We start from the raw sequence: 20,347 nt of genomic DNA on the forward strand, positions 1-20,347 counted from the left end.
AAAAGGAAACAGTAAATCGTCTATCTTCAGATCATGTCATATTGGGCAAAACTCACGTAGTTTGGTTTTCATCATCTTTAATCCTACAATATCATTGAAACAAAAAACTCATGCACTCAAACCAATTCATTCTCAGGTTTCTGAAACATAATTAAAACTGTTCGAAATATATATATATATAAATTAGTTAACGACCTGTAATATGTGTTACCTATTACTGTGCAGTATGCCGTAAAGTGTTTAGTACCTAGAAATTACCACAGTAAATGGTTGAGTAGGTTACATTAAACGATTAAAATGCCTTATTGTCTGAGAAGATTTTTAGTAACATTATAAATTACTGCAGTAAACGGTTAAATGCGGTAGATTAAACGATATTAAATACACAAATCAACAAGTTCCATGACAACCACAGCCGATATAAAGTTGCGTTGGGATTGAATATATGAGAAGTACATTTTGATATTGTTTGGCGTTTCGTAGGTAGTGTGTGATGTCACCGAAAACTGCTCGCTTTTGGGAAGGGTATAATAGCAAGATGGAAATATTCTCTTTCTTAATGGCGTTTGAAAACAAAAGAATATTGATCAGTCTGGGGTACCAATACCATCCAAAAGAGACCTACAGCAAGTCATATTTTGCTATGGTAAGCAAAGTTTTGTAAAAAAGTGAGAATTCACATTCAAACACAATGGTCAATGATAAAATTCCTTAATATATCCAAGCCAACAGAATGCAACATAATCAAGAAGAATCTACGTCTGGAAGAGCTAATAAGTCGCATGTTATTAATTGCTTCCATAGCATAACAATCCAACACTGGTGTACTTCAGGAGGTGGATAATATGACGGTATTTTTTATTCCATATGGCAATTTGGCGTTCTTAAACACTACATAGATTATTAAAAGCCACCCAGAGAAGAGGTTGTGCTTTGACATTACAGCATTTGGACAGTGCCTTTTGAAATGAAAAATGCGTTGCAAGACCGTTGTCAAGATAGATGCACGGCCGTCAAATAGAATATGACCAGTCGTGGCGACATGAAAACTAATTACTTGATGAGGCTTCAAAATCGGAATTAACTTATGTATTCTTTAATAACGTAAAACATTATTTTATCATCAATGAAGGCTATCATGGTTCTTTTGTGCTACACAATCTAATAACATTATTTAATATCGTAGAATTTGCCAGTTTACTTATTAATGTTCTAAAATTCACCACAGTACTTGTTGGTTATTTCAAATTTACCATAGCGATTCTTGAAACAGTAGAATTTGTCATCATGCTTATTGATACCTAGAATCTATTATGATGCAAACTACTTCTTGATAGCGTAGAATTTGTCACACCGCTTCTAATACCATGGAATATGCTATATTACTTCTTGAGGTGATATGTATGCTACATCTCTCTCTTGTTTGGTTCATTTTTCAAGTTCAGTGGCCAGCTCTACATAGCTTTTTTTTTATTTAGCAGTAATTTCTTTTACTTGTAACTGTTTGTTTATTTTTATAAGATGGCGTACTTGAGTTATTAGGTGATACAGTGTTTTGTAGAACGTTATAAATTTTGCATAGGATAATAATAAAATAACTAGTTGAAGGTCATGCAGACTGTTTTGCTCTACCAAATGATAATAAAATAACAGTTACTGCTAGAACTAGGTAGACACTAGGCCTGTTGAATGAAGATGATGAACAAAAATAAGAAATCTTGGTTTTGGTCATTCACTAGTTTTCGACTTTTGACGCTCTGGATAGCTGAAAAGCGGCTTATACATCGGAGACAGAGTGACTATGGCAGGTAGATTTCCATGCCTAGCTTATGGTGACCTGCAGAGAAATTCAAATCCAGACAATTTTTTTATTGCTTTAAGCTTCTGTGTCATTCCTCTGTAGTTTAGTTTGATCTGTTTTAAATTTCGTGCAAAACTACACGAGGACTATCTGCTCTAGTCATCCCTAATTTAGCAGTGAAAGAATAAGAGGAAGGCATCTAGACATCACAACCCACCGCAAACTTTAGGCTACTCTTTCACCAACGAATAGTGGGATTGATCATCACATTATAACGCACCCACGGTTGAAAGGGCGAGCGTGTTTGGTGGGATGGTAATTCTAACTCGCGACTCTCAGATTTCTTGTCAAGCGTCCTCACCATCTTGCCATGTCAGGCCTCCTTCCATAGCGAGTACTAGCTCACTCTTCGATTCTAGTAGTTGCTACAGTTTTTTGAGAACAACTTTTATTTATGTATAAATTATAAAATATATCGAGATGTCATCAAATGTCTTCATTCTACAGTCATGCCAAATCCCAATGTCCCAAAACGAAAGCGTGTAGAAATATCAACATCATTAGAAAATGGTATTTATTTATATAAGAAAGCAATACAAGTAAGTAAGTGTCCGAGAGGCTTAACTTGGTCCTATGCTACTATGGAGACTATCAAAAACTGCTTTAAGCAGATCAAAATGTTGTCGTAGACTTAACGGAAAAAAACTGTTGAGGTGTCAAAAGTTACTAATGAGGTTGATTATGGAGTTCATATCTTAATATCGAGTAGTAATAATAGTAGAAGAATAGTGTTGTAGGTCAAACCACCAAGAAGTCAACTATATATATATATATATATACTATTGTCGATACAACGTTTCAGGCAATACCCTTCTTCTGGCATTTGAATAATAATAATACCTTTAGTACCGAGATGTATATTTAGTGATTAAATCTTGACATTAAACTACACATGTAGAAGTGTGAATTGCCCAAAACATAATGTCGACAGTAGTACATATATCTAGTTAACTTGGTGGTTTGACCTGTAACACTTTCTTTTATCTCTTTCAACAACCACCACGCGTAATTTTCTACATAACAACAATACCTAGTCAGCTTGTAAGAGTTGTCACATGAAGACATCACTTCTTTCGTGTCTCTTCATTTAGAGTATAGTGACGTTAAATTTGCCATCGAAGATGACCCATCAGTTAGTCTAACCTTGACGAACAAAATAATGACCCATGTGAAGGTGATGACCTAGTGTGTTATTTGTCTAAAGCCGCTGAGAAGTTTTGAAAGATAAAAAAAAAATCCAAACCAGACTTTGAGTATTTGGAAGACGATTTGTTGTCTGTTTGACATATTTTGTTGTCTGGTAGTAAATCACTGACTTGAGGAAAAGGATGCTAATGGGCAGACGATACAATGACACTTTTATCATGAAACTTGTTTATTTACTGACGAGTTGATTTTTGTTTACTAATTTGCATTTTACATGTACTGATTTACAACACGTATGTATTCACAGTGTCTATTTCTAATATTCGGATATATCGTTGATACTAACAAATTATTCTGCTATCAGTACGTTTGAATTAACAAGGCTTCTCGGTTATGAGACTTTTGTATTAATATATGTATTCAAACAATTACCTTTCTGTGGAAGTGTGTATATTAATAATTATACTCTTTGTACGACTTATGTATTTCAACAATTAAACCTTCGTACTGGCTTTTTAATAATAATACCTTTAGTACCGAGGTATATCTTCTGATAATTAGATTTTGGTACTGAAGCATGTAGTGCAGTAATTAAATCTTAAGAAAGTGTTTTAGTAATTAGGTCTTGGTAATGAAATATATGTATGCTAGTAATTAAGCTTGAGTACTGAGTATTTATTCTAGTATTTACAGAAAGCTGTAAGTTCCTTCTAATAATAATGAGTGTATTGTATTTTAGAAAGTGTTTGTTATTGACAGCTAAAGGATATTGTAACATAATCCTTGTTTCGAGTTTTGTAGTTGTAGTTATTAGTTTTTTATTGTGTGATTTGTTTTAAAGGAACTGTTTTCAGACATCTAGGATATTGTTCTAGTTCTTAGCTTCAGGTATATTATATTTTACATCTCTTTTTAATTCAGATAACTGAACAGGAGGCATTTAATAATCACACCAGTTAGAACGAGTCTCACGTCATCAACAGAAAGCTTTGTTTTTCTTTAATCTGTGTAAGTGATGGAATAATTGAATTTAAATAAATTATTGCGAAGTGGTGACATATTTTAGCAGTGGAAATTCTGGATAAGGTACTATTTTATCTCATGCTGTCAAGTATATTATTAAAGGGTGTAATTTTCTTCATCACAAGACGATTTTGTTCACCTAAACAAAATATTAATGATAAAGCTGTGCGAGACCGAATGTTGATACTACAACTGTAATCAATATTCTTTTGAAAGGTTAATGTTATATAATAGAACAGGAACTTTATAATAACAAGAATTTACTTTAATTGATAGAACAGGAAAAAAAAACGTAATCAACGAATTTACAGAACAGGAACGATGTAACATAATTTACTTCAATTTGTAGAAGCCCCCCCAGGTGGCTCAGCGGTATGTCTGCGGACCTACAACGCTAAAAACCGGGTTTCGATACCAGTGGTGGGCAGAACACAGATTGAGTAGTTTTGTGCTTAATTTAAACAACAACAACCAACAACATCAATTCGTAGAACAGGAAATACGTAATAAAGAACAGGAAAACAAGTCGACAGATCTGTTTTAGTTAACAGAAAATATAAATGTAACACACGAAAACTGACTTTATAGTTTGTAGAATAGGAAATACGTAAGAAAATAACTGATTTAAGTTAAAAGAATGGGTAAAAGTTTCCCTAATAAACATACAAGTAAGATTTTTGGCTGAACACAGAATAAAACAATTTCTTCTTCATTCAGATAAATGTAAAAAACTATGCCATTAAACATTACTAGTTAGTATGAAACAAAGTTTCAGTACAAAATTGAGAAGTTTCTTGTCATACTTGAGCATGCGTAACAGAATATTTACGGGTAAATAAGAACATTTTATTTTAATAACATAAAATTCATATGTATTACACAAACGTGTTCTTTGTTAAACTCCTTTTAATCTCTACTTTTATTACTTTTAAAGATGTAATTTCATTGAAGATGGAGCTCTAAAGAGAGTTGTACTTTCTAAGGTTATTGTAAATGAAATTACTTGTAGTTTCTTTTTCTTCAAAGTCTATATACAACTATATAGATGTAAGAGAATCGACAGTAACTTCTTTTATATTGTAATACTCAAATATATCCCTCTAACTAGCGCCGCGAGGTGCTGTTATATCTTTCATCAGGCTTAATAGAAACCCATTAGTAAGTTCGACGTTAATGGAACAACCATCGTAACACGGCCCTTTGTATCGGTTTTTGTGCTGTTGGAACGTGGATGTAAACATCGGATATGTAAGACCTGCAACGATATATCCAGGAAAGCATTTTTTGTGATACAGAAGAGAGATTAGTGGATGTTATTCTATGAAAGAGAATTAATATTACAGAATTAACCATAATGCACATTCACTAGTCTTAGTTGTATTTTTTAACATTTTGCTCTCATATTCCAGACCTTTCAATGAGGTAGTAAAGAAGTTTTTATGTTTTATGGAACTTTATAATGAATAATATTTAAAGTTTCTTTGCCAATTTACTGTAATTCTTTTATACACAGTCTATATTTACTACCTCTTACATCGTCTAATTTTTCGTAACGCCATCAATTCGAAGTGTAATACATTCAGCAGAGATAGCAGCTTTGTGCTTAAAATTAACCAAACGAAGAGAGCATAATAACAGAAAGAAGATGGTTTTATATATAATTATATTTTATTCAAATGAGATATAAAACACTTTCTGGTAGTCTAATAATACTAGTAATTATGTTAACATCTAAGAAAACACCAGTATAAAAAGCTTTTTTTTTTTTTTTTTTAAATTACATCTTGGTTTCGAGTTCTTTTTAAACAAAACCAGAAAGTTTAAGTAAGCACCTTAGGCCTTGTAATAAAAGTTTTTTGTCTGTTAGCTTGTCCACTATTTTAACCAAAGACTTATTTATCCCTTGAAATCTTTCCCGGATGAAACCTGTATTTTATCTGCTCAGATTGGAACCACTAATATACATATACCTATACTAAAGTTCTGTTTTGATTATCAAGTCTTTAGTGGATACATCTTCGCTGGTTCAGGTTTTAGAAGTTTCTTAATTTTGACCATTGATGTCCCTTTCCGTATAAAATATCTTAGATATCAAAAAAGGAAAAGTGACAACTTGAGTGAGATGAAAATCTCTCTCGGGGCTTGGGTATCATATGTACCCTGGAGGGTCAGGTGCTCTTTGACCTCTTCCTCCTTTACTTATGTGGTCATGCAGTGTTTGATGGTGTTAGTTACTGCTTTGTGGGTCAGAGTGGGCTGAATTACTCCGATCCTTTTCAGGGCAATGTCCAGTACTTGTATACATGTATAGATATTCTTTTGCCCTATCAGTAAGTTTGTTTGTTTTGGATTTCGCACAAAGCTACTCGAGGGCTATTTGCGATAGCCGTCCCTAATTTAGCAGTGTAAGACAAGAGGGAAAGCAACTAGTCATCATCACCCACCGCCAACTCTTGGGCTACTCGTTTTACCAACGAATAGCGAGATTGTGTAATATTATAATGCCCACATGGCTGAAAGGACGAGCATGTTTGGTGTGATGGAGATTCGTGCCCGCAACTCTCAGATTCCGAGTCGAGCGCCCTGACTACTTGGCCACGCCGGGTTGATTCCTGAGAAATAACAAAATGATGGCGGATAGCAATGCAAACGCTAAAAACTCGTATGAGCTTCAAGACAAACACGTTATAAACACTTCTTGAGAAAGTTTACATCAGTTTAGAAATGAAAGTTCGTCTTACAGTGTTTAAAGCTCATGTAGTGTCACATTAGCCGTAATTACAGCTTCCTACCTAGTTATGTTACGTCTTCACCAGCTCACAAGAGCTGACATCGTTCATATCCTACCTAGTTATGTTACGTCTGTGTTATGTGGTGTTCATCATCACCAGTTCACAAGAGCTGACATCGTTCATATCCTACCTGGTTATGTTACGTCTGTGTTATGTGGTGTTCATCATCACCAGTTCACAAGAGCTGACATCGTTCATATCCTACCTAGTTATGTTAGCGTCTTCACCAGCTCACAAGAGCTGACATCGTTCATATCCTACCTACTTATGTTACGTCTTCACCAGCTCACAAGAGCTGACATCGTTCATATCCTACCTAGTTATGTTACGTCTTCACCAGTTCACAAGAGCTGACATCGTTCATATCCTACCTAGTTATGTTACGTCTTCACCAGCTCACAAGAGCTGACATCGTTCATATCCTACCTAGTTATGTTACGTCTATGTTATGTGGTGTTCATCACCACCAGTTCACAAGAGCTGACATCGTTCATATCCTACCTAGGTATGTTACGTCTGTGTTATGTGGTGTTCAACATCACCAGCTCACAAGAGCTGACATCGTTCATAGCTGCACGTTAAAGCTAGTCGTGATGCGGGTTTTGTTACTAAATCTGCCATTATCCAAAACTTGGAGCCGACATTACTAAAAACTATTGTCCCTAAATTGTTCATGTTGCGGTTTTGATGACTAACAGCGGACGTTCTTCAGATACAGAACTACAGTCTTCTGCCAGTAATGGTGTGATTTTTGTTACTAAAAGTTTACACTTCTCAAAACTGCATTGTGCTACCACTTATGGTGTGATTTTTGTTACTAAAAGTTTACACTCCTCAAAACTGCAGTGTGCTACCACTCATGGTGTGAGTTTTGTTACTAAAAGTTTACATTGCTAGAAACTACAGTCTCCTACCTCTCATGGTGCGAGTTTTGTTACTAAAAGTTTACATTGCTCAAAACTGCAGTGTGCTACCACTCATGGTGTGAGTTTTGTTACTAAAAGTTTACACTGTGACCTTTCATACTAACTTTCTACAATTTTCTTGTTCGATTTGTAGTTGATGATATTGTTCTAAATTAAGTTACTTCATATTGTTTTCTGTCAATAGTTGGGAAGACAAAGAAACAATAAAAGAACAAGACTGTAACGAAACAGTGTTGTAAAGAAATATACAAGTTCGATATTTAATTCAATTAATTAAGAATGGATGTCATAAGTGTATTATGTCAGTCATGAGTTTTGGTGATGGTATAAAACATGAAACAAATTAGTGATCTTCATAGAAAATGTCGGACGTGTTAAATGCAATTTCAGTGACGCCGTCACATAAAGTTGAAAAGTCTTTTGAAAACAAAAGACGACGTTTTCTAGATTGAATTAAAATCCTTCAGTAGGTTTAACAGTATCTTTAATTTTAGTTATTCTAGTACATCTCACGTTTATCTGTTGTTTCAGGGTAAAGTAGCTATAAATGAACGATATCCTAACAAGGATGAACATCAGTATTAATAATTCATTAAATTAATTATGTATGCTTGGAAAGTATGGGATTTATTGATCAGCTTGGCACAAAATGTTATTAAAGAAAGAGAAAAACCTCAAACGAAGTTCCCGTTCATAGGATAAATGTATAAACACGAATGCCACATTGATCGGGTACTATAAAATTCATGAGTTGCAAGATACATTTTCAAACTAGAAACGACTACAGTAATTTAGTTAGGTATCTAGTATTTTCATTCTATGTGACAGTTGAGCTAAACTGTTGCGTTAGAGGTCCCTGGAGGTCAAGTATAGAAGTGCCTAATGCAATATCGAGAACAACTAGTCAACAGAACTCTCCGCTTACACGGTTCGTCTTTACATAACAGCGTGCATGAGGGTAAATTTTGAAAGTCGCCCACAGATGAAAGCGCGAAGCGTGTTGAGTGACATATCTCGGGCTCGAACCTTGGATGTTGCGACCTGTTGCCTGACACGCTAACCAGTAGGTAGACCACTCGGTACGCTTAGATTAGGATATGATAGTATTTAGTGTCAACAGTTTATATAATATTAAGTCTATAGCGTCTTCCAGTAAAGTATTACCAATTTATAGAAAAACGACTTTGCAATTTTCTACTTTAATTCACGAGCTGGAATGCAAACAAACTTACTAACGAAATCTACACAACTAATAACATATGGCCAGATGGGTTAAGGCATTCGACTCATAATCTGAGGGTCGCGGGTTCGAATCCCCGTCGCACCAAACATGCTCGCCCTTTCAGCCGTAGGGGCGTTATGATGTGACGGTCAATCCTACTATTCGTTGGTAAAAGAGTAGCCCAAGAGTTGGCGGTGGGTGGTGATGACTAGCTGTCTTTCTCTAGTCTTTCACTGCTACACCAGGGACCACTAACTCGGATAATTCTCGTGTAGCTTTGCGCAAAATTCAAAACAGGCAAACAAACCTATTGCGTTGCTTTGTGCTTAGCATTAAACAAGATTCTGTAATCAAATAATTTCAACAAATATTTTCAGTACTATTTTATTTTTGACGTCTTTTTAAAATTTTACGTTAGTGTTTAAACCGTACTATGAAATAAGTCAACTTATTAGTTTAATTTGTCAGATCATAGTTATATATATATATATAAAATGTTTGTTTGTTTGAAATTAAGTACAAAGACGGTGGATGGTGATGACTAGCTCTAGTCTTACTCTGCTAAATTAGGGAGGGCTAGTGCAGATAGCCTTTGAGTTGCTTTGCGCGAAATTTAAAACAAACAAACTAATAACATTTTGATGCACTGCCTTATATTACATCAGATGAACAAAAAATATGTTAATTATTGTACAATTTAAACAACTTGTTAAATTGTAACCTTCACGTACTGTAAAACCGTAAATCTCTATTTCAATCTTAGGTTTAAGAGTGGTAGGATGATTAAACGCTGTGTGTTATTCTACGGTAGTTTGGTTGTAGTTGTTTTAAGTGCACTCTCTAACCAGAATATTCTTTCTGTTTTCCTTGAGATCATGTACATGCTATTTTAAGTAGTGCACTTAGATATGATGATGCACTTAGATGTGATGACGTTTATTCCAAGAGATGAATAACATTTAGAAAGGTATTCAGAGAGTGACTGTGTGACTTGTTTTGTATGAGAGATGTTCTTAACACTGAATTTATTTGTCAGTAGCATGCAACAGAACCTTCAATGGGGAAGCTAACGTGAAGTACAAGCTCCACATCACTGGGCCTTTCCATCGTCAGATTCCCTTCCTCTGTATCGTCAGCTTTGTCGCTGATGGTTCTCAATATGGCGACCACGTGGAACTCCAGGTTCTTTCCTTCAACGTCGGATCGCTTGAAAAAGGAAGGTAATCCTTCTATATAAGTCTAACCATTTCTCACCAAAGAAACATATCAGCTAGTAGGCTTAAGCTTCGAGGTTTGATTTGTAATTTTTTTTTATGGAGGAGACCAAGTTTATTGAAATGTTTTAAAAGATTTTGACTTCTGCGTTCATGGTATTAATACAAGGAAAAACGCCAACATATAAGAATTAACGTGTTTTGCTTTATAAATGTTATTTTAACTTACAAACCTACCTACTTTGGAAGAAAAAACATGCAGACACGAGAACACTTAAAATATTACAGATTGTGTATTTTTAATTCGTTCTGTTGTACTAGATACTCTCGTAAGCATTACTTGGACATGTAAAAAATGATGAATTTAAGTAGACACGAGTCTACCCAGGTGAAACAACCTTAAAAGCAGTATTTCTGTCCTTTTCTGTTTCGTTCCAACTGTATCAGACTTTTGTCTACTTCACAAAACGTTTCAGTTGCCAATAACAATTTTATAGAGGAAACGCGATGTTTATTCTGTTTCGTTTTTCATTTGTGGATATTCTTTATCTGAAGACTGGTTAACAAGCAGTGCTTCATTGTGTTATATGATTTATATTGTGTCTTTTCAACATGATTTTAAGATGGGTTTTCAAATACTGTCACGAAGGATTAATGACATTGATTAAAATAGAGACATAATTTTTCGTTTTGTATCTGGATATTAAGCAATCATTATGCTTTTATGTGTACCTAGTTCTTATCTATTGTGTTTTCGTGATTAATGTTAAATTATTCAAAGACGTAACGGTTTTCGTTCAGTATAGTAACGTATGTATATTTTGGTTGTTTTTTATAAATAAAACACGAGTTTAAAATATTATTATTAGAAACTGATAATAAATGATGAATTATGATTAATTTCATTATAAATTTAAAACATAACGACAAAAACAGCAACCGAAATTTGTATTTTTTGTTAGAAGTTTTGTAAATAAAATATTGTATTTAGTGTATTTCGTGATTATTGAAAATGTGTGATATTTTGAGGACACTAAAAAATGGAAGTAGCACTGGAGACATTTTGTAACTTCTCACAAGCTCAATGATATAGAGAAAGCTCAATAATCAACATCTTAATTTTCTACCGCTAATGAAAATGCTCAATAATCAATATTTTAGCAATTTTTAATAGTGGTGAGAAATCCTCAGTATTAAACGTGTTAGTATTTTTCATTAGCGGTAGATAATGCTCAATAATCAATATTTTAGCAAATTTTAAGAGTGGTGAGAAATCCTCAGTATTAAACGTGTTAGTATTTTTTATTAGCGGTAGAAATGCTAAATAATCAATATTTTAGCAATTTTTAAAAGTGGTGAGAAATGCTCAATATTAAACGTGTTAGTATTTTTCATTAGCGGTAGAAAATGCTCAATAATCAATATTTTAGCAATTTTTAATAGTGGTAAGAAATCCTCAGTATTAAACGTGTTAGTATTTTTTATTAGCGGTAGAAAATGCTCAATAATCAATATTTTAGCAATTTTTAATAGTGGTGAGAAATGCTCAATATTAAACGTTTTAGTATTTTTCATTAGCGGTAGAAAATGCTCAATAATTTATATGTTAGAACCTTTTATTAGTATATTACAAAATGCTCCAATGTTAACACTTTTTATTAGCGGTAGAAAATGCTCCATAATCAACATGTTAGTAACTTTAATTAATACTAGAAAATATCAACAGTTCTTTAATTTATACACTATTTTATGAGTTTTTCGAGAAGATGTGTTAATAAAAATGCTCCACACGTACAATAGTGGGGACCCGGCATGGTCAGGTGGTTTAGACACTCGACTCATAATCCGAGGCTCGTGGGTTCGAATCCCCCTCAAACCAAACATGCTCGCTCTTTCAGCTGTGAGGGCGTTATAATGTGACGGTCAACGCCACTATTCATTGGCGTCGGGTGGTAATGACTAGCTGCCTTCCCTCTAATTTTACACTGTTAAATTAGGAACGGCTAGTGCAGATAGTCCTCGTGTAACTTTGCGCGAAATTCGAAACAAACCAATACACCAGTGGGCGTGTTATAAAAGTGGCAATTGGTTTAGAGTAGCTGCTTCATGAAGCAGGTGTAGCCTTGGTGAGCAAATTTGAATCAGAGACTGTTTAATTCGTTGTGTATTTAAGTTGCTGTTCCGGTAAGAAGACAAAGGATTCTGTATGTCAGTTTTGTAACCAAAATTAGGGATTGTTTTAATATTGAGGAAATCTTGCAGTTAATTCACTAACAATACGACATTTGTTATTAAATGAAGTTTGACGATAAATTTAATTATTAGAATATTTTAAACTCTACTGGTGGCGCTACGGGGAAGACAGGGTAGTTGGGCCCACCTGAAATGCTGTTGGATCCATCAAGCTAATGTAGTCCATTGATCTAATTTCAAAGTTATTCCACATTTCGATCTATTATGTGTCTCATTTCCCATTCTACAATTAAAAAAAAATAGCGCTGGGAACCTCAATTAATTATAATTAATTAATTAATTATAATTAAGCCTTATATATTTTTTATCATTAGAACAACGCTTGAAATATTGGATTGGCTTGTTTTGAATTTCGCTAGAAGCTACACGAGGGCTATCTGCGCTAGCCGTCCCTAGTTTAGCAGTGTGAGACTAGAGGAAAGGCAGCTAGTCATCACCACTCACCGCCAACTCTTGGGCTACTCTTTCACCAACGAATAGTGGGATTGACTGTAACGTGTAACGCCCCAACGGCTGAAAGGGCGAGCATGTTTGGCGTAATGAGGATTCGAACCCGCGACCCTCATATTAGAAGTCAAGCGCCTTAATCACCTGGTCATAGCGGGCCATTGAAGATAACTCAAACTACTTGTTTCAGTAAGGTAATTTTTAGGTAGACAGCATCCTGTATTTTGAATGAATATGTTAACACGATGATGTTTAATATCTTAATGAAACTTTGCAGCAGACTTACCGATAAAAAACCGAATACACGTTTTAAAGGAGTTTTTTTATACTTTAATCTCATGATGTCAGATTAAAGAAATCTTAATACAAAGTGATAAAACCCTATAACCCGAGAACTTTCGAAAAATTGGTAGAGAGAGATCCACCTTTCGAGGCACTTGGGTTATGGTTTTATCGTTTTACATTAAAAGTTCTTGAACCTTCGGGTATTTGTCTCGTCATATCTCACTATTCATTTATTCTAGTTTTATACTGTGTTTGTGTTTTTCTTATAGGAAAGCCACAGTGGGCTATCTGCAACCGAACGGATGGTTAGTCTTGTAAATCCGAAAATTACCGCTGTCACAGCGGGGGACTCTAGTTTTATAATGACAATAAAAATGTTTGCGTCCTTTACTTTGTTCGATTGCTTTTAAACGCAATGCGTACTACAAAAGGGGTATCTGTACTGTGCTCATCACGGGTATCGAAACTCAGTTGTTAGTGTAATAAGCCTTCAGACTTACCACTTGTTCACTGGGTGGTCCTTTGCTTGTCGGAGTCTAATTATTAATGATGTTTTAAACAAGATGACATAAAACTGGATCTGAAAACACGAACAACTGGACTTTTGTTTCTTGAATTTCAACAAGCGATGTGTTTGTATCTAAATCGTTCTATGGACACCATATTTCATCACAGGTGTAAGTATCCAAATCGTTCTATAGACACCATATTTCATCACAGGTGTAAGTATCCAAATCGTTCTATAGACACCATATTTCATCACAGGTGTAAGTATCCAAATCGTTCTATGGACACCATATTTCATCACAGGTGTAAGTATCCAAATCGTTCTATGGACACCATATTTCATCACAGGTGTAAGTATCCAAATCGTTCTATGGACACCATATTTCATCACAGGTGTAAGTATCCAAATCGTTCTATGGACACCATATTTCATCACAGGTGTAAGTATCCAAATCGTTCTATAGACACCATATTTCATCACAGGTGTAAGTATCCAAATCGTTCTATGGACACCATATTTCATCACAGGTGTAAGTATCCAAATCGTTCTATGGACACCATATTTCATCACAGGTGTAAGTATCCAAATCGTTCTATGGACACCATATTTCATCACAGGTGTAAGTATCCAAATCGTTCTATGGACACCATATTTCATCACAGGTGTAAGTATCCAAATCGTTCTATAGACACCATATTTCATCACAGGTGTAAGTATCCAAATCGTTCTATGGACACCATATTTCATCACAGGTGTAAGTATCCAAATCGTTCTATAGACACCATATTTCATCACAGGTGTAAGTATCCAAATCGTTTTATAGACACCATATTTCATCACAGGTGTAAGTATCCAAATCGTTCTATGGACACCATATTTCATCACAGGTGTAAGTATCCAAATCGTTCTATAGACACCATATTTCATCACAGGTGTAAGTATCCAAATCGTTCTATGGACACCATATTTCATCACAGGTGTAAGTCTTTATTCACACTCGAAAAGCACTTGTGGTGTATAATGAGTTATCTTATTAAAGAAAACCAAAACTTATTTTAGTATTTAGATCGTAAAAAAAATTAGTGTTTACAAATAGGAAGGGAGAAAAAAATCAGAGTTTTCACTCCGGTTTATGATTTACAAGTTCGTAATTTCCGTCGTCTAATTATGAACAATTTTCAAACATATTGAAGTACTATGATCATTTGTTAGAGCATCGACCAATAAAATAAAAATAAAGTGGCAGCGTATAGTACATCTTGTTACGAAGAAAAAATAATGTCTATTTTTAATGTCGTAAAACCCTAATACCTACAAACATGCAACTTTACGTGATGCTCCTACATACATGTATCGTCGTATCTAAGAAAATATCTGTGGTAGAGAATAAATCTCGTTCGAATGACAATATTAAAACCATTACAAATTTTCGTCTCCCGCTGGTACAGCGGTAAGTCTTCGGATTTACAACGTTAAAATCAGGGGTCTGAGTCCACCTCGGTGGACTCAGCAGATAGTTTAATGTGGCTTTGCTATAAGAAAAACACACACACGTTACAAATCTACCGACTTTTGAAAACGCAGCGTAAGGCTTTTCTGTTAAAAATTTTCATTCGTTATTATAAAAAAAATAACAAAGTACAATAGTATAGATATCTGATCTTTTCAGAATACTATTCAAAAAACGAGAAAGAACCTTCAGTAGCCGCGGCACTTCATTCTTCAAGGCAAGATTAGTTAAATTAATCTACATTTAAATACATCAATTAATATGAGTACAAAACTGTAATTAGATCTCAGATCGGTCAAGAGATGACGAAGCTATAAGCTAAAAGTTTGTACTTAAAAATAAAACAAAAACCAAATTTAGAGCCGTTGTGCCGCGGCTGAAAATATTTTTATAACCACTATTTGCTTACCGTGTTGACCATTCTAAAGGACAGTTAAAGCTGAGGAACATTAATTTTTCTGCTTGAAGAAGTTAAGAACAACCACGTTACGTTACTCTTTTAGTTTGGTTCTGGTTTGCTTTTAAACTTCGCGCAAAGCTACACGAGGGCTATGTGCGTTAGCTGTCCCTAATTTAGCAGTTTAAGACTAGAGGGAAAGCAGCTAGTCATCATCACCCACTGTCAATTCTTGGTCTACTCTTTTTCCAACGAATAATGGGACTGACCGTTACATGCTTGTCCTTTCAGTCGTGAGGGCATTATAATGTAATGGTCAATCAGACTATTCGGTGGTAAAAGAGTAACCCAAGAAATGGCGGTGGGTGGTGATAACTAGCTGTCTTTTCTCTAGTCTTGTACTGCTAAATTAGGAACGGCTAGTGCAGATAGCCCTCGTGTAGCTTTGCGCAAGTTAAAACAAACCAGAACCAAATTTTAAACTTTCATCTTCAATAATGGGTAAAAGTTGATTAATTATGATTAGGCTTGATAGCGAGGGTTAGAGTAGGAGCTTTTTTGTGTAGGATCGACTAGTTTTGAAGTCTGTTTAAAGGAAACTTGATGCGATGTTGGCTTCCATGGTTAATCCACTATTAACGTTTATGTATTCCAGTTATACTTTATTATTTATTTAGTAATACGTTCAGAGAACGTAGTAGTTAAAATGTGTAATATGTATACTTTCGTTATTTAACCTTTTTTATTGTTACGTATTTTATGTTAAAGATTATTTTGGACTTAGGGCTAACTTACATCATCTAAGCCTGATAAATCTTAGGATTAAGTTACATTGTCTAAGCCTGATAAATCTTAGGACTAACTTAAATCTTCTAAGCCTGATAAATCTTAGAACTAAATTAAATCTTCTAAATCTGCTAAATCTCATTAGATACTGTTGGGATTAAGATCGAAGAATATCGCTGACAACGAGAGTATCCAGCTGATAAAACAAATTAATCGATGTAAAGCGGTGAAAATACTTTGTGACAGGTTGCGCCCTCTGAATAAGTAATCCCACTCTTAAATGTATTTCATGAATTGTTTTCTTAGCGTCTATTACGTGACTTGCATATTAAAAGGCAGTTTGATTACGTTGTTTGAAGAAAGTTTCAACAAGTGTAAAGTGTTGCAAAGATTTCAAATCAAGCATGAAATGTTTGGAAAATCAATTATAGTGAATCCTTTTCAAATCTGTGTTTGTGACTCTGGACTTAAGATGTACGTTGTTGCATTCCGACATCCAGTTGACTCAGAACGCGACCGTTACAGAAAATTCATGCCAATCAATTTAGTGTTCTATTTTTATGAAATACTGATGTTTTTATTTTATGTTATAATGAAATAATGATTAATAAGCACTTGGCTGTATTGTTAATTATTTTATTTTATTTTCTTCCAGTAGTTCCAGTCACACATGTTACGGAGGTCATCTTCAAGTTCTGGATTATAAGAGTCCAGAAAGAGACATTAACCACCAGCAAACACGTGGGCTCAATCAGCTTGTCTCAGCATTGAAACAGACTAACGGAATGTTGCCAAAGTTGTTTAACCTCACTGCAAGAAGTGTACCTCAGTTTGGATATTTCTGTGGCCAAATGGTAGGAAAAAGCGTCAACTACTTTTCCAGTGGAAATAATGTTACGGTGGTTATATTTATGCCACGACGGGTATCGTGGCGGTTTCAGTCTTTTAACGTCTTTCTTACGTATCGATTTATCACACGGAGAACAAATTTTGGTGTTAAAAACGATAATATCAAAGTTGACTTTGGAAGATTAATACCAAACTCTTTCTGTAATCTAGAATATCAGGACTGTATAAACCGAGTCTGCATTATAAGATCTCCTAATTATCCTGGTATATTTTTACCAAACTTCACTTGTCACTATCTGATTAAACAGGAATATATTCCAAAAGGTTTTCACGCACAGATAGTGTTAAAACAGGACAATGAATACAAAATTTCGATTGATAATGGTCACTCAGGTCTCGGTGCAGTCTCCAGTAGCTCACTGACCACCGATTGCTCTCAAGACAAAGTACGCATATTTGACGGCCCGACACAGGATGCGACTTTGCTGACAGAGTTTTGTGGTTCGGGACCACTTCCCCTAGTTATTTCTAGTCAATCCAACGTTTTGATACAATTGATAAGCGCCCCCTATCAACGTCTGCACGATTCTAGGTTAGAAATTGAAGCTCGAGTACAATTTGTTAAGAAGCCCTTTTGGCGGGTCTCGGGTAATAACTGTAAATTTCTCATTGACGGGACCAAGAACGCTAAAGGCATTATAAAAAATCCCCAACATACTTTACCATCACCAACTACGTGCACTTACACCCTGAGGGGGAGAATCCCAACTGATCGTGTGTGGGTGTATTTTATGTCATATATGGTAGAGGACAAGCATCCCTGGTCACGTACAGAGCATTGCGATACTGGACGTATGGAGATTTTAGGTTCATATTATCTTGGAGCCACTGATAACATCTCCATTGAGAATAATCACACTTACTGCGAGAAAAGCTCCCCACGACTGTGCTCTCGTGCAGCAGATAGCCCTAATTTTACCCCTCATCGTCCATGCCGTCTACCAGAAGAAAGCTACTTTTCCAAGGGTCCGGAGTTAGTGCTGAAAATATATTATCCAAAGACAACCGTAATTCCAAGTGTCCAACCTCTCTTTCTGGCCAGGTTTGAATTCATAGACACACGTCAGCCCGGTACAGCTGTTACGCCCTCGCTTTGCGATCGGATTCTAACTAGTCAAAGCTCGGGCCACGGCACGATATTTTCTCCGCGAAATGTGTTGTATTTTGGAAGGGGTGGTCGGAGCGAAGTCTCTTGTCGGTACAACCTTCAAGGAACGGACTCAGACAGAGTTAAACTTGCCTTTCGAACCCTACAGCTTTTATCACCATCGTGTAGAAACCTAATAGATAGGTATTCCCATAAAAGAACTTGTGAATTCTCCCAGACACATAATGGACTAATGTCCTTCGTACGAGTTGTTGAAAACTGGCAGGGAACAGAGCTACCGATAGGCTGTTTTTGTAATATAAGTTTGCTATCATTAGTTCATCAGCCACTTGAACTGGTGTCTCTCAGTGATAACGTGACAGTGATTTTTGCTGTCAGGGGCATGTATTCCCACCAAGATTATCACCATTTTAATTTTGAAGCGAACTACGAATTTTTATCGTTTCCCATATGTGATCAAGTTTTAAAGGAGAAACAAGGTTCTAAAGGAAAGTTAACGTTTATTGTGTATAAATGGATGTTGGAAAAACACGGCCATTTTCGGTGTAGATGGACCTTAACGACACCCGTGGGTAAACATTTTTATCTAACTTTTCGGGGAACCAATGGATCAGAGAAATGTTCTTTTAGTAATGTCCTGAAGGCTTACTCAGAGGACAGTATCTCGGCAGATCTTACCATCTGTGTTAACGACAGTGCTCCTAGATTTAAAGTGTTCTCAGCATCTTGGTATAACGCAGACCTTGTCAGGTCTCATTTATCACATCAAGAAGACAACAGACCATCAAATCATATCATCATTGAGGCTCTGATTAAGACACCCCAAACAGTGAGGATGGAATGGGACGAGGTGACCAAACCCTTACTGAAAAGAAACACTGGACAGTCTTTAAAAAAAATAAACTGCTTGTTCAGGTGCCCAAAGATAAATGCCTGTATCAGTCCTGACCTATGGTGTGACGGGACGAAACATTGTCCGTCAGGATATGATGAGGCAGCTGAGCATTGCCAACGGTTTCCTTTATTGTATGTCGCTGCCGGGGGCGGGTTACACTTTTCTTTTCGTGCTGGTTCTTTTGGCTGTAATTTTCAGGTGCAGGGTACGTGGACACAATGATAAGCGACCAATAAGGATACCAGTTGTTGATCAATTCGAAATGGATCGCAGCAGCAGTGTTCCAGAAGATCACTTTGTGAAGTATTAATATCTTCTTCCCAGTTCTTGGATTTCACTAACTGTGATATAAGTCCTACTACGTTCGATTTTCGATAGTCACAAAGGATAATATTTAAAATAAAATATTATTGAACTGTCGAGAGCCTAATTCTTGATAGTTCTGTGATTCCATGTTCTACCACCAAAGCTCAAATTATATTAATACTATATCTTAATTTGTTGCACGAAAAATACAAAATAATAAAAGGAATTAATTTAAAACAAACAAACAAACAATATTTCATCAAGTATGTGATGTACGTTCTTGCTGATTGATAAAAACGATTGCTTTACGTCACAGTTGAAAATGTGTACCATCACTTTACTTTATTATAGATATGAAACATAGTTTCTATTTTAATTCTTTAGTACATCAATAAAGTTCATACAAATTGTGCTCTCTCAATTAGTGTTAAAAAAGGTATTTTACTAGTTTTATTATTATTATTATTTTTATAAAATTTGATTACATTTGTGGATAGTAAATATCATTAAACAGCAAAAATTTCAAAACTTCAATACAAAGTTTATATTCTAGTTCAAATTTAAATTAACTGTCGGTTACTTTATAGTTATAGGGGGCCAAATGTTTGAAATATATTTAACAATTATATTAAACTGGTCGTGAACAACCTAAACAATATTTAAAGAAGTTTACTTTCTTACGAAACCTGAAAGTGACCGAGTTAAACAATACTTAATAAAGTTTATTTTACACTAAACCTGGAAGTGACGAAGTAAAAC

The 20,347-nt window shown here is 35.2% G+C and overlaps 1 protein-coding gene across 1 annotated transcript in view; it reads left to right on the forward strand.

The window, feature by feature from the left end:
* Positions 1-19,504, forward strand: part of LOC143227000 (uncharacterized) — a 60,161-nt gene extending 40,657 nt beyond the window's left edge. Inside the window, exons 2-3 of the mRNA XM_076458548.1 lie at positions 10,010-10,190; positions 17,026-19,504. Coding sequence (XP_076314663.1) covers positions 10,010-10,190; positions 17,026-19,504 — 2,660 coding nt within the window. The remainder of the gene's footprint in view (positions 1-10,009; positions 10,191-17,025) is intronic.
* The last annotated feature ends 843 nt before the right edge of the window (positions 19,505-20,347 follow it).

The sequence above is a fragment of the Tachypleus tridentatus genome, chromosome 9 (genome assembly GCF_004210375.1).
Source record: "Tachypleus tridentatus isolate NWPU-2018 chromosome 9, ASM421037v1, whole genome shotgun sequence".
NCBI lineage: Eukaryota > Metazoa > Arthropoda > Merostomata > Xiphosura > Limulidae > Tachypleus > Tachypleus tridentatus.